Below are 16429 nucleotides of genomic sequence, written 5' to 3' on the forward strand. Positions count from 1 at the left end.
TGATTTCTGTAGCTTACCACCATTTAACTCCCAACACAGCTGAAATCAGATAGGTTGCTGTAGGACAGCAGTATCTTTTTGTAACTGAGGAAGTAGAAAAGGGAAGGGGGGGAGCTGAAGAAATGTCTTCTCTTTGAACACACACCAAAAAGTGTGGTCTAATCGCTTTTTCTTAAAGAGAAAATACCTATATAACAGGTAATTCTGGTGAATTAAAACCAAAAACCTCCCTCATTTCTCTCCCCAGCCCTCCACATGTTCTCAAGGTACCTAAATCAAAGAGAAACAGATTAAGGTGAACGGCAAGGCATGTTCTGTACTCAAAGCAAGATCAATCTTTATACATAGATCCTTTTTTGGCACCGATGTAGAAAATCCAAACATGGAGATACTTAGGTCTGCAAATAACCTAATCTGCATACCAGATGGATCTAAGGGAAAAAACATAGGCACTTTTCCACACACATTTTTTTTTTTAAATATGAGCATAGAAAAACAGATGCTTTTGCTCCCAAAGGGTCTGTGGGCCTCTCTCGAGTAGTCTTATGGAGCAATTTAACTTCAGATTTCTAAAATTATGAAAATGTCTAGATTAAGCATTAAATTGGAAGAGAAAGGGCCTCTAGAAAACCAGCTGAACATCTTCTGAATTATTTTTAACTGCTCAGTGATTCCCAGCCCCCAGTTTCACAGAGAAGTGGATGGAGGAGTCAATAAAGGGAGGTCTCTCCCAAATGGGTAGACTATAATTCACTGACTTCTTTAACAAATAATTTAATGCTCTGCCACCTGCGTGGTTCAGTGAATGAAACTACTGTTTAAGTTTCAGTGAATGAGGGTTGTGGCATTATTTCTTTCAGGTCCTACTTGTGGGCATAAAAATAAATCTCCTTAAAACAATGAATTTTATCTACATTTCACACATATTCCCTTATTGCATTTATCATATCTGCCATCGTATCAAGCTATCCATCTTCTCCAACAAATCTTACAAAGGCACAGTGAATACACAACATGGATTCGGGAACTTGATATTTCCTCCTTAAATTTCACAGTAGACTGTAAAACGGCTTTTATACTTGAAGTTCTGAAACTGGTTCAGAAAGAGCGATTATAATTACTGTAAAAGCAAAGTTGAATATTCTCTTGGTTACCAAAGTCATTAAAGAACTGAGGGTACAATTTATGCCTTGTTCATCTGTAACAGATGGAAAGAAAAAAGATTTAAGACTAACTGAACAAGAACCGCTCCCATTAACTAGTTCCTTTGTGCACCGTATTACGCACAAGCCTCCCATCCCACCCCTACTCCTACAAGCCCTGCACCAAAAATTCAAAGAAAGGAAAGATCAGGAGCAAAACATGACACTTTTGGCAGTGAGGCCTCACTTAGCTCACATCAGTAGGATCATTGCTGCCCTACGTGAGTAACATTTCAAGATAATTGAAACGTACTCTCTTAAGTATCGGGAATTTGAGCATTTCTGATGGAAACCTTCCCTCAGATGTATTATAATTTCCCTAGGTTTTTCAGCAGAAATTACTGAACGCAATAAGCCATACCCTGATGACTCAGGCACTCAGGATGAACATCCATGATTATACTGTGCCGTAGTGCAATGTTGTCTGCTTTTTGGGGGGACTCTTCCTTCCCCTTTAAGTCACTTTGTCACTTCCTCTGCTGCTAATGTACCTCTTCCTAATATCACCACCCCCCTCCATACACACCCCTTCTAATTTGTAGCTTTTCACTTACTGTGAACTAGAAAACCAAAATTGGTAAGAACTGTATGTTAAATAAGAGTTAAGAAGGCACTGAAAGTAAGGATGAGGAAATAATTACGGCTTTTAACGCAACAGCTTTGTGACACCTAAAGGTTCCTATCTTTAGATAACTTTCCCATCTCTTCAGTTTAAACTAAATTTTGAAAGGGTAGTGCTGTGAGAGAACTACCTTCAAATAAGTGAGTTTGTTTTGCACAGACCATCTGGGCATGGATTAAAGCGGATATTCTAATAGCTTCAAGTTTTTCTGAACCTGAAAAACACTATCTAAGTGAATGACCTCTCTCCACAGTTATTTAACCCCACATAATTACATAATGCACATCCCAAACACTTTTGTAGATGTTATTCAGTTTGATTCTGACAACAGTGCTGAGATAGGAAAGGCCAGGCTCATGGTCCCAGATTACAGGTAAGGAAATGGAGGCTGGAGAAAGTTGAGTGATTTGCCCACAATCAAACTGAGTACGTGACAAGGTTGGGCTCCTGGGTTCTCTTTCGGGGCTCGTCTCACAACACTTATGTTTTCTGTGGCTCCCTGTTGCCTTTCTTATGCTCAGAAGAACACTAAACCCTGCCTCTGGTGAGACAGACTTACTCTGTTTCCTTTGGGCTTGCTTCTTTATTTCTCTCCAAGCTCTGCCAGATGTCCTTAGGAACCTTGCTCATTTTTCTAACAGAACTCAAAAACCCTCTGATTTTATTATGTTGAAGGTTCTCAGGGAATTAAAAATTCAACAAATGTATGGTCCCAACTTGCCATCAAAGTTAACAAATGTCACCAGGAAGGATGTTTCTCACAAGCGGACACTGAAGAATACATCCCAGCAGATACCTAACAGCTCATTTTGTGTCACAGTGGTGTGAGAAATCACCTCCTCAAGACATTCATTAACCTTTCATTTCCTCCGTAAATAATCAGTCAGATACGTGGCTCATATTTTAAATTAATCAAAAATAGCTCTCTCTCTCTCACTCGCTCTCTCTCGCTCTCTCTCTCTCTCTCACTCGCTCTCTCTCGCTCTCTCTCTCTCTCTCTCTCTCTCTCTCTCTCTCGCAGTACTTAAAATGAATTGAAATAAGCATGATATTTAAATATGTGGTTCCACACCTCTGGGCCAGCTTAAACCTCATCTCCTCCACGGAGCCTTCCCTATCCATCCCAGCAGGCCTTAGACATCTCTTCTTCCTCTTCTCCAAGAACCTAGAGTAATTCTTGATATTTGACATTTAGCACATATTAAGAAACCATGTAATGTACTGCCAAGAGCGTGGGTTCTAGAGGTACACAGACCTAGGTTCTAATTCCAGCTTTAGCATTTCTTAGCTGTGTGGCCTTGGGTAAATTACTTAAATTCTCTTTGGTTGAGATTCCTCATCTGTAAAATGAAACTTATGATACTTAATCTGTTTAATTGTTCTAGGGATTAAATACAGCACCTAGCGCAGTGCCTGGCATATACTAGGAACTCAATTAAGGGCAATTGTTTTTAATATTATCATTATGACCTTTTATATATAGTTCTGGTTTGATATGTGTACAACATTGTTTTCTCAAACTGTTTTTAGACCCTTGACAGCTGTGTCCATAGAGGAATATATGATGAAGTTTCATGGCCCCTTACTTGCACAGGTTCTTTCTGAGGCCTTATTCCAAATACCGTATTCATAATTTTGTATTATTTTTCTTAAAGAGGGCTCTTAAAGTGATATTAGCTTCAGGCCTGCACAAAACCTGGTTCTGCCTCTGGTTGTGTCTTTAACCTCGATCATATCCCCCTCCTCACTCCCACTCCTGCATACTACTCTGCACAGTCAGTACTCAGAAAAATGACATTTTATAAAATCTTCAATTAACCAGAATTTTTGCTGTACTTAACTATAAGGAAATACGCTTATGTCAGGTATTTTGTGAAAACCTTTCAACTGCCAACCAGTACATTTAGTTGGAAAATATTCAATCCGCTTACATATTTTGAGATAATAAAAATGCGCTTTGTAAACTGTAAAGCTTAGTATTAATACAGTGCTACTTATGAAAATTATGATAAGAGTGATGACCCCAAGGCAGGGTTTCTCAGTCTCGGCACTACTGACACTTTGGGCTGGATAATTCTTTGTGGTGGGGACTGCCCTGTGCATTATAGGATATTTAGCAGTGTCTCTGGCCTCTACTCACTAGAAGCCAGTCACCCCTCCTAGATGTGACAATCAAGATGTCTCCAGGCATTGCCAAATATCCCCTAGGGGAAAAATCCCTTCCCCCACTACCTTAAGGCACATTCAGCACCAAAAGATGTACAGATGTTCACAAGTCTTTCATATTAAGGTAAGAAAAGGAAGGCAAGCATTTTAGAAAAGTTTTTTTTTTCTCAACTGCTTCTGCTAGAAAAGTTTTCAATAAGCAAAAGCAACCTCGATTAACCTGAAAATCACATTAACCCCATTCCTTGTGTGTTCTATTCCCTAAGCATTCCAGATAAAGAAAGAAAAATGTACCATACATTCTATTTTCTAAGTTGTATGCGAAGTTCAGCCCATTTTCCAGCTCAACAGCTAAGTACAGAAATCCAGTTCATGGGTGAGGGATCATCAGTTTTATCACTTTTGCCATCTATTTTAAGTGATAATGATGCCACTGACCTGGAAGTTTAGAGAGCTTTTTTCCCTTGCTGTTGACATTTTTTACTTTCATATTAGCAATTCTTCCTGTATCCTATGCCTGAAAGTAAAATGCAACAAAAAGAAATCTGGCCCAACTAACTATGATTTACTATATATAAACGACCTAACACTTCGTCGATTATTTAAAAGTACTTTGCTCTAGCCATCCCAATGACTGTGCAATTGAAAATGTCCTTGAATAAGCAATATTTCTTATTTTTTATTTCTGCAGGTTGTGATCCTGGGGAAGCATTCAAGAGGTTACCACTACATGCTTGCTAACCTGGTAAGAACAAGCAGAGTTTAAGTTTCCAGGGCATTATATTCTATTTAGTTTGTGTCGCCTGTAATTATCCCAGAAAGAAATACAAGAAGAACCTAATGTGTTCTCTAGACACTTGGAGAAATGAGTCAGTAAATACTAAAACCTGAATGCAATAGCCTTGTTTTCAATTATGCTGTGTCTGTTTTAGCTGTGAAGCTTATATCCTCTCCTCGTTGAAAAACTAATAATTTGATATGATTCTTCACTGATTATTCTTAGATTTAATTTGGGTTTGAAATGTCAACCATTTTAATCAGGTTTAAAATGTAAAACAAGGGACAGGGGACACAAGAAACTGACTCTTTCCCCAATTAATCCAAGTGTATGTGCACATTAGTATTGGACTTGTCTTTCTAGAAACAGGCCACTACCAAATCTTTTCAAACCAGATGTGAGCAGTAGGTTTGAACATAGAACATTAAGTAATCCTGTCAAAGTGTATAGCCACCTTTCTACCCATACCGAAACACAACTTGAATCTTTACCTTCAAACTCCCCATGCCTTTAAAATTTGTGACATTCTAGAAGTTATTTTTTATTAAGGTTGGTTTATAGGTCTTCTTTCTCTAAAAGGACAATTGGCTTAGGAATTAACAAAGTGGCTTCTAAATCTGTAATATATGTTTGGCAGAGGTTCTGAATAATACTGTCTCCCTGTAATGAAAGAGGAATGGTAAATTATCACTATGATACTAAGAATCTATTAAATTATTACATAACATGAGTTCTAGCCCCAATTTTATTTCATTAGCACAAGAGAATCATAATCATTATAGAGCTCTTAAACTAAAAGAATAGCAACAAAGGTGAAAGATTATCGTAATTATATTCTTAGATTTCTTAAATCAAAGAAAAAAGTCTTATTTTGCTTTAATAATGAATATTTTTAAATGAGAAAGGAAATGTTACTTAAACCTCCTTAAGAAGTGTGTGCACTCAGACACTTTATAAGATGAAGATTAGAGCTACTGCTTTGAAATGTTGTGTGCATCTTCTCCAATAAATTGCTCAAAGTGGAGTGCTTCAGTCCATTGTAGGGATAAATGAATCGACTCTTTTAGGAGGAGAAATCTTGATTCTTAATTTACATCTGAGTACATCCAATTTGTTTTTAGACAACTGACAGGTAAAGGATGTTTGTTGACTCGCTGGGGGTTAGACCAGGCTTTGGCAGGAAACATGGAGGTTATAGCAAGGTATCTGAGGCAGTTCTTGATGGATTTTTACCATTTCTTTCTCACCCATAAGCATTTTGCTCTCCTTCCTTCCTTCCTCTCTTCCTTCCTTCTTCCCTCTCCCTTTCTCTTCTCCTCTGCCTAGGGTTCACTCAGCACTGATGGTACATGAGACAACTTTAGGTAGTGCACACACGAACTTTTTTTTATTACAATGGCAAATGTATTTATTTACTATGTATTAGAAAAACATAAAACTAGTACATCAAAACCCAAATTTTATGGATGTTATTACTTCATACAGGGCTAGAGGTTTAACAACAAATGAAATAATTGTTTATGTCAAATGTGTCAAGTAAACAATAGCATGTTGCTATAAACAGATACAGCAAAATCTGTTTTGGGTATATGCAGTTGTGGTGGTACCTGGATGACTGAAGTTTGGGAAAGAGCATTGAACTAGGGGTCAGAGACTTTGGGTTGTCCTACTGACTTTGCTACTCACTAGCTATGGGATGTTGGATAAGTCACCTCACCTTTGAGGACCTCAGTTTCCATACTGTAAACCTCAGATGGGAGTGGGGAGTTCATTGATGGATTGGTTGGATCCTTTAGAAGCAGATGCTGAGATATAAATAGAAGTGCAAGACATTTATTGGGAGTAATTCCTGTGAAAAATAAAAGGGAGAGGGACACAAATAGAAAGGGAGCCCTTCAGACCACAATACAGGTCTGATATCAGCGAAGGAGGGGAAAAGGAAGGAAGTTTGAGGGATAGTCAGGGAGTTTGGGATTGACATGTACACACTGCTATATTTAAAATGGATAACCAACAAGGACCTACTGTATAGCATAGGGAACTCTGCTCAATATTTATGTAACAACCTAAATGGGAAAAGAATCTGAAAAAGAGTAGATACGTGTATGTATATAGCTGAATCGCTTTGAGGTACACCTGAAACTAACACAACGTTGTTAATCAACTATGCTCCAATATAAAATTAAAAGTTAAATAAAAAAGATCTTCAGACCATGGGATAACACACCTGGGAGCTCCCGTGCAACAACTCCACGTGGAGGAGGCCCATCCTGCCCCAAAATGGCAAGCCACTGTACCCCAACCTTGCTCAGCCATTGGCTGGCAGCTGCCTGGGAAGCACCCACCTCCCGCTTGCGAGCTGGGGCAAATCCTGAAGGCACCTGAAGCTGGAGACTGTCGGCTAACTCACGTCCTGGAGGCAGGTTCTATGTTAAAAGATCTAAGCCTGAGCCGTGCACATCAATGGTTGTCTCAGTTGGCGTAAGGTAACCAGATGATCTATAAAGACCTTTCCCATTCTGGATTTCTAACTGGGCCTCTCTAATCCTACTGACAATCCTTTAGAACTTTGGTTTCAATTTTGAGACCCAGAGCTGACAGAAGTGAAAGCGTGTAGAGTGACAGAACTGCAAGAGAAAATCACTAGGACAAGGTTGGGGAAAAGAATGGTAAACTGGATGCCTAACACAGAACTCAGAATTACGAAACCTTGGAAAGATGCCTACTACAAGAATAAGCAAAGTCTGTTCCCTCGGAAAGAATGTAAGATATAGTGTCATGTCAGTCTGGATAATGAAAACATGAATTCATTTCCCATGCTTTGAGCTGCCACCCCTTCTCTTCCTCTAGTGACCTTCTTTCCATTTGAACACAGCCATGTGTCTCCATAAGTCCCTGTTCTCTATAGCAAATTGCATATGGGCAATACGGATAGGAACCGTTACTAACCTCTGATAAAATAATGAGCCACATTATCCCTTCCGTGGTTACCAGATTTTTTTAAGCAGCTAAAAATACCCCAAAGACACATATACATATATACACACAGCAAACCAAAACTATTTAGAAGTCATTTAGATGATCAAAAATGAGTAAGTGGAGCTAAGAAGATGTTTCCTTTCAAGATGAGCCAGCTGGATGAAAGCTGAGGACATATACACAAGGGAAGAAGTTCTCATCTGAATCTTGGTGTAACAACAGCACAGAACCACTGCCTTCTTCTACAGATGCAAAATGAAAAACACTCACACTGCCTACCTAAGCTTTCTGGAACCACCTGCACCAGAGGCCCAAGTGTCCCCTTTGCTACTAAGTCCCATCTATCTGGCAATGACTTCTATGTGCTTTTACATGGACCTTCCCTGGTAGCAATCCTAAAGTGACAAGACCTGGATATTCTGTAAATGCTTCAACAAGGACCTTTCATAGGTCAAGGTGTACATTTCAGAATGGACAACAAGCTGCAGAAAGTTCTAACTTGTTGAAATCCCTGGAAGAAACAAAAGATTTCATCAGGAGCACAGGCCAGAGATGTGATCTGGTCAGGCCGGAAGTGGACATGCCAATAATGAAAGAGTAAGTAAGTCTCTTACAAATTCTGTATCAGTCGGTGGTGTCATTTCTTTTTAGGGGTTGTTCCACAATTGATTGTTATTTCCTCTTCCAGAACTCTCTCTAAGGTGGTAATGTGTCTCTACTTTAGTACCAGAGGTAACCAGCAGGTATACAATTTGTCAGTCAAGCAACCGCTCTTTCTTTCATGGTAAGGTCCTGGATCAGGATCCTTTCCATTGCATTCCCAGGCATGTTGTGTATTGTGATTTGATTGTTTCATATATGTCAATAATAGTGTGCAGAACCCTAGACTAACCCTAGGCATAATGAAGAAAAAAAGCACTAGACCAGGAGCTAGGAGATAGGTTCGAATCCCAAGAATTGATCTGACTAGCCTGTGACAAACCAAACCTCTCTGAACCTGTTTCTTAATCTGTAAAATGAAGAGATAGACCAGATCAAGGTTTCCCAAAGTGTGCTATTTGTACATGAGATGATTTTAGGTAGTATATAGCAAAACTTCTTAGACTGATTAGTTTTGAATTTATATTAAATGTGTATTCGAAAAAGATGACTCTCCCGTCAATTCTATGAAGCTAAATTAGATATTTAGATTAAAAACCTTAGTCGATGTAAAGACAATATATGAGGTAAAGACTAGTTCAGATCATCCACCCATGCGGCAAAAAAACCCTGTAAAGGTGGTATGTTAGAGGCTAAAATTTGAAAAACACTCCAAAGTGACTTCCAGCTCTACATTTCTTCCCTCGTGGAGGGTCTGTTTGGACCAGGGAAGGCCAGGAGTGAGGATGTAGGCACAGCAGCTGGGTGAATATGGAGGACATAAGTGGGGGAGCACAGCCGGAGCCCTGTTAGCCTTGGGATATTGTCACAGAGCAGACTTCAAATCAGTCCAGGGGGGCAAAAGCCAAGCAAAGGGTTGAGTGCCCTTAGCTACATTCTAAACAGAGCTGCAGCTCTAAAGGATCAATCAAAGCCATTTAATAGTTGACACAGAACAAACTGGATCTGGGTTGAGATGATCCAACAACAGATGTTCAGTACCCAGCCCCCCAAATAAAGCAAAAATCTCCAAGCATTTGAGGCGCCCAGGGGAAACTGTAAGCCACGGTAGGGCTCATTCAGTGCTGCGCCAGTTAACCTCTGCCTTAGAAGACCCGACGGTTTCCTTGCCTAGGCTGAGACTGGTCCCAGGGTTGGGGACAGTTGTGGACCCTACAAGTGGAAGTTAGGTAATGTCAGCTGCCAGCGGGAGAGGGCCGTAGCACAGGTGATCAAGTTAGCCATTGTGCCCGGGGAGAAAGGGGGAAGAGAGCTGACTATCTGAGACTCCTTCCTGCTGTGCCAGCTGTTTTCTTTAGGCTTTTCCTTTAATGTCTCCAATGAGGAGAGACTTCTTACCCACCCATTTCCCCAAGCTTTTTAGAGATCAGGAAACAGGCTCAGAAAAGATACATGACTTGTCTGAAGTCTCACAGCTAATCCATTGCCAAGCTAGGTTTCCAGCCCAGGTTGGTCAGACACTTTACCAAGAGCATCTCGCTCCTCTCATTTTACCCGCTCAAGCATCTCAGTGAGACAGAAGGCCAGCCCCACAAAGGTCACATAAGAACATTTGCAAAGACATAAATGTATATGAATGACGTATAAACTATAAATTTATGAGGGTGAAGTAATCAGAGGGAAAAAGGCTTAAAAAAACAAGGACAGCTTTGTGAATCTGGGTTTGAAACGCGTCCAATGGGCCAATATGAAATGTATCTTAGCAGGCACCAGTTACATCTCCATCACTGTCTTCTCCCCTGCTACATTCATATTCATCCTCTCTCTCTCTCCCTCACACACACACACACACACACACACACATTCCTCTCCCCTGCTCTCTCATCCCCCTTCTTTCTCTTGCTCTCTCTTCTTTCTTTCCCTCGCCACCTGCCCCATTCATATGATTAGTATGCCAGAAAATAATGATGGGGAGTACTAGATTATATCTAATTTTTCTAAAATTTTACTAAAGCAAAAGCATTAGTCAAAAAATAGAACTCCAAAGAAGCATCCAGGAGTAACTGGAGCTTGGAGAAGTGAACTCTGCAGCTTCCCAGATCTAGGGATGTACCTGAAACAGAGAGGGGCCCACTTTGTTTAAAGAGAAAACAAGTTTGAATGAGACTGAGTCATGCTGTTTTGCTTGCCAATAACAACTGTTCCCTTCTGCTCCCTTCCCCTCCCAGGTCTTCTTGTTCTGTTCTCTACTCTTTCCCTTCCTTTGTACTTCCATTTTTAATGTTCTAAATAAAAAATTCAAATGCTCAAAGTCATGTTGTGATCACTGACACCTCAGCAGATGGCATGTAAACACAGAGCTCACTGGGCTGGAGCCCGGCCTTACCGGCAAAGGAGGTGAGCTTGAAGGGAAAAATCCCCCCTGGTCCCCAATGCCAGGAGCCCAGTCACCTCCCCTGGGTACACAGCTTCTCTGGTGGCTCAGGATTCACTTTCTTCTCCAAATGAAGATAGGATACAGCAGAGTATCAAGGGAATGAGGAGTGGGGACTGGGCAGGGGTCCAACGTCCTACCGTGCATTTAGAAAGGCACAGGCAATTGTCAGCTTAAAGTAGCCAACTTTGAGACTCTCATTCCCCCTCTCCAAAAACGCCTCCATTATAGCCAACCATCCCTGCCTCCCCCTGCCTGAAATTAACAAGGAAAGATCACTTCCTACTCAATGTTCTAGCAAGATGCGTTGAAAAAATTCTGTTTTCTCCCCCGGGCCCCTCCCACGTCATATCTGCTAAAACAGCGCTTCTCAAATTATCTGTGAAGAAGGGCCAGATTTCCCCCCAAATATTCACACAATAAAAGCACAACAACAATAAATTACTAAAAAACATGATATAAACAAAACAAGACATATAAAATACAAGCCCAAGTTTTTTTAGTATTAGATTCAACAGCCATATTACTCTGTCAACTTGCTTATAAACTAAAGGCTTATATTCAGTTTCTCTCCTTCTATCATCTCTGACTGGTAACAAACAGCAGACCAGCACCAGTCCACACATACTTCGGGTAGCACTACTCTAAAGATTTTTATAACAAGTTCGTTTTTCTATATACCACATATATGCCCAATACCTTGTTCACTCTACTGCAAGGAAGACAGAAGGTGGTCTCTTTAAGAACTGTATAAACATATTGAACAGACCAAACTGGCACAACTTAGGATCACTGGCATGGAGGTAGAACAGGTGCTGGGACCTGTGCTGGGAATGAAGAGAAGGCAGAGGGTGGGGAGTCAAAACTCTGCATAGTATGGCCAGAGAAGGGCTTTCAGAGAAGGTGACTTTGAAACAATGATCTGAATGGTGAGAAAGGTCCAATTATATGAAGAATCAGGGAAAGTTCATGTAATGCATAGGGAACAACATGTGCCAAGGTCCTGAGGCAGAAAAGAGTTTGATACCTCTCTGAACTGTTAGAAGGCAATTTTGGCTACAGCAGAGTGAGCGACAAGATCTGGATTATCTAAGGCCTACTGCCTGGCTAAGTTTTAGCTCTTTTCAACAGCATCAGAAAGCCACTGAAGAACTTCAAGCAGGGGAGAGACATGACCTGATTTCTGCTTTAAAAAAAAAATCAGTGTCAAATGGATGGATCTTATGGTATTTAAATTATACCTCAATATAACTGTTAATAAAAAAGAGATCAGTGCCTATTTTTCCCACTAATAGCATTTATGTCAACTTGTAATTATTTGTATATTCATACAGATAACTCCCACTGGACTAAAGTGTTGTGAGGTTAGGGACCAAGTTGGATATGGCTCGCCATTGTACCAACAGATAGCACTTAGAAGGTTTCAAAGTATGTTTGTTAATTGGATTAGAGAATAAAACAGTGAGTGAACAATACAAGCAACCTGTAATCAAGTGCTAATTTATATGGTGTAATCTTTAACTCTGTGCATTACATCCTCCCAGGAGGATGGATCTGCTTCTAGAAAAAGACTTGTGTCTCTCATTAGCAATCTGATAACTTGAGTCACCACAATTACCGTGCATTTCCCCATCAAAGCATCACCCAGATGAACAATTCAGATGGCACTAAAGGCAGAGCCAGCCTTCATCCAAATTGAGACAGATACTCCTCCTTGGCAGCCTTCCACCCCTCATTCTACTGCTTTTACCTTCCATACAGGCAAGCCACCTTTCTCATTTCTCACCCATAATCTACCATCAACTCAATGAAAGTCACCCAACTTATCTTGTCTCTGTTTTCCTCTCTGTACAAAATGTACCCTAACAATAATATTATATGAAGGAAATCGCCACATAATATCTTAAAAATAAGTGCCCTAAAGGTAAGCCTTGAATATATCTATTTCCAAATCTCAATTATCTCACCAGAAGGAAACTGAATTGCAGTACTATATGTATGAATCAAGGGAGACAGGATGATACCAAAGTCATCTGGATCTTTGGAAGACTGAGTTGTCTGGCTATTCTCAAATCAAGGACAATCTGTCTTTGGATGCCAGTTGTGTAACTAGTGTCTGTGTAAAAGATGGCCTTGGAGACTTAATCAAAAGTAGCTTACAAGGCCTTGCATTAGGCACAGAGGTCATGGTTGGTTTTATACTGTTGGGTTCAGATGTGGGCAACAGTCACTGGCTCAAACAGATGTGATGTGACTGAGAAGCAATGCAATTGATGAAATATAGCAGAGCTTACAAATCTAAATGAGTAGTTTCCTTCTCAAAGGAATAACTTCTGAGATTATATCCATATTTCCAACAAATGTTGCCATTGTTGCACAGAGGCAAATAGTCAAGTGTACAGATACTTAGAACATAGAAAGTGAGGAAGTAGAGTTTCAACTCGCCCTATCTGTGAGCACTAGGATTGCCTCCAACCTTTCTCTGCCTTCTCTCATCTCCTTTAATCTCTCCCTCTGCATACAGTTTACTGGACCAACCAAAGGAAGGGAGACCACCATGGCAGTGAGCACAAAACAAAACAAACAAAACACAATTTCAAGCAAACCAAATTGGTGAAATGTAAGGAGCACTAGAATTTGATATCTAATCTAAACACACAAAAATCATTGAGTATCTGATCATCATCACTTCTAGTTATTAAAATCCCTATGAAATAATAAAATGGGCTCAACAGAAATTCCACTCACTACAGCAGGGGATTTGGAACCTCAGAGCCACTAAGCAATAATATTGTGGAGTTTACACATGAACGTATTACGTGGAAAGCATGGGAAAGCATGCGACAATGAAGGAGGACAAGAGCCCATAAGCAGTCAACAACGTGCAAGAGCCTATGTAATAATTGGCAAAAGGGGACACAATTGGCCTTATTACTATCTGGTAGAGAATATAGAGACAAATTTAATATAGATGTTTCTTAGTCATTATTTTACTAATTGAAATGGCTCTTGAAGAATGAAATTTCAGTAGACACCCAGAGCTATAAGTGATGAAGTGACGGCCCTTTCTAGACAAAGGAAACAGAACAAAGGTACCAAGGTTTAAAGGGGAGCAATGTGGCTAGAGCATGAGGTCTCTTGAAGGAAAAGGTGTGGATAAGGCCAAGAGAACAAAAGATAACAGATAATGGAAATCCTTGAAGGTCAAGTCAAGATATTCAGCTGTCAGTATGTCTGTAGAAAGTAGGGAATCATTGCAGTGATTTGAGGAAAGGAGTATTATGCTCTAACAGATATTTTAGGAAGATAAATTTATTATGCAAAGAATAAACTGGAAAGGTAAAGAACTGGAAGTTGGATCACCAGCTAAGAAGCCAGGACGATAAACTAGGCTGGTGGTCCTCAAACCCACTTGTGCTTCAAAGTCACTTGTTGAATTTATTTAAAAAAAAAAAAAAAGACAGGTGCTTGGGCCCCATACCCAGTGACCCAATAGGCTTAAAGTGCCATTAATTGAAAGAAGGGATACAGGAAGACGAAGAGATTTTAAGGGAATATAACAACTTTGCTTTGGGGCACATTCTTTTTAAGACACACATGGAATAAGGAAGTCAATTTAGTTGGTAGACAATTAGAAAAGGGGGTTCTAGAGTATAAGAGAGGTTCTAATTGGAAACTCATTCAAAGTGACTTCGAGTTGAAAATTCCAAAAGAAAACAAGAAATTAATTTGTTTTATAGACTCTAAGCCTTAAAATGTAACAAATTCATTGGCTGAGGTATTTTATGTATCATAAATGTTATTTATCATAACTGAGTAACATTTATGTTGAAAAAGTAGATTCTCAGAGCCCAGCTATGTGAGAATCATGACAATCTACTGCCCCCCCAACATACACACACTCAAAATTTTAAATGGAAAAAGGCGAAGAAAAAGAAAATGAAGAAATTCTAATATCTTTGGTTAGATGGGAGATGCCAGAAGAAGAAACTGATTTTTAAGCAACAAATGAACTGCTATGATTCAGTGAAGCAATAGAGCAGTTGCTATAAAACAGCAAAACCTGCTGAAACAAAATGAGCCATCCTTTCCCACAAAAATATCAAAGAAATCTACTGGAATGCATTTTGTCTTCGGTCAAACTATATTATTTTAAAGTATATAATTTTTAATAGTAGATGAAGCTCAGTGAGGAAACAGAATTCATGATACAGAAATTTCCTTTGAAGTCAGACATGTTTAAATTTATGTATTAAATAAAAGGATATGGGTTTTCTGTCCTTTTTAAAGCAGTTACTATTGGAAGAAGTGCTTGCATCAGGCACTTAAACCCTGAAACAAAAATGAGAACAAACTAAAAAGACTTAAAGAACTTTAAATATTACTTTTGTTCTGAGCCAAGGGCATGAGTTAAAAAGTAAAAACTTGTAAACTTATCACATATTTAGATTGGTAGTCAAACTTATACTTTTTCTAAAACAAGGATTTTGTGATAATAATTTAAAAATCCATCTGTATTCACATGTATTACTGTCTGGTCCCTGCACTACTTCTGTTCACCGACCTTCCTCCCTTTATTTTCCCCTTTATCACCCACATGTTTAGCGTTCATTCTTGTTGTGCTAGCGTCTTACAGAGATTTTGGAGAGACTCAGTGCCAGTGTTCTCAACTTGAGGTCCTTCTGTGACCAAGTCATAAAGAGAAGACTAGCAAGAGTTGTGAACAAATGCAATGCCTTAAAATAATGAGATAAGAGGTGACCATGGACCAAGAGCCAGCCAACTCCTGCTCCGTAGTCAGAACTTGTATCCCAACTTCAAATTTCTATAACTATCTTTCATCTTCTATTTTCCCCTTTATCATCCAGATGGTTGAAGGTCATTTCTTTTTTTTTAATTCATATTTAATTTTTTAAAATAATTAATTAATTAATTTTTATTTTTGGCTGTGTTGGGTCTTCGTTCCTGTGCGAGGGCTTTCTCTAGTTGCGGCAAGCGGGGGCCACTCTTCATCGCGGTGTGCGGGCCTCTCACTATCGTGGCCTCTCTTGTTGCGGAGCACAGGCTCCAGATGCGCAGGCTCAGTAGTTGTGGCTCACGGGCCTAGTTGCTCCGTGGCATGTGGGATCTTCCCAGACCAGGGCTCGAACCCGTGTCCCCTGCATTGGCAGGCAGATTCTCAACCACTGCGCCACCAGGGAAGCCCTGAAGGTCATTTCTGTTGCATTAGTTCCTGCTCAGAGTTTTTAGACAGACATCTTCCCACCTCAGGGTCTCTATGTAGCCAACTCAAGCAGTGAATTCTGGCAAGAGGTATGGACAAGTGGGATGTCTTAAAATAATCACACAGGTAGAGAAAGTGAACCAGGAGCCAGCCAACTTCTCCCCTGAATCAAGACATTTCTCCTAACTTCCATCATCCTACCAGAATACTCCCTGCCACCATCATTTTATTTCCTTTTCTATACACTCTGCATGGTTTGTTTTCTTGTTCTGCTTCAGTGTCTTTACATGGGTTTCAGGGATACATGAGGGGGTGTGACCAACGCAACAACTAAAATCTAGCAACATATTCTAGAAAAGTGCAGTGTCTTAAATTTAGATATCAGAGAAGGAGGACCAGGACCCTGGCACCTCTTACTTTTTAG

At 39.9% G+C, this 16429-nt stretch overlaps 1 protein-coding gene across 4 annotated transcripts in view; it reads left to right on the plus strand.

Annotated features, from left to right (window-relative positions):
• The window catches only part of GRIA3 (glutamate ionotropic receptor AMPA type subunit 3), a 296361-nt gene that overhangs the window by 175741 nt on the left and 104191 nt on the right, over positions 1–16429 (plus strand). For all 4 annotated transcript variants that reach the window (XM_082377107.1, XM_082377105.1, XM_082377106.1 and 1 more), the window contains exon 5: positions 4682–4735. In XM_082377107.1, the coding sequence (XP_082233233.1) occupies positions 4682–4735 (54 nt within the window). The remainder of the gene's footprint in view (positions 1–4681; positions 4736–16429) is intronic.

This window comes from Balaenoptera borealis (genome assembly GCF_965194805.1).
Source record: "Balaenoptera borealis genome assembly, chromosome: X".
Lineage (NCBI taxonomy): Eukaryota > Metazoa > Chordata > Mammalia > Artiodactyla > Balaenopteridae > Balaenoptera > Balaenoptera borealis.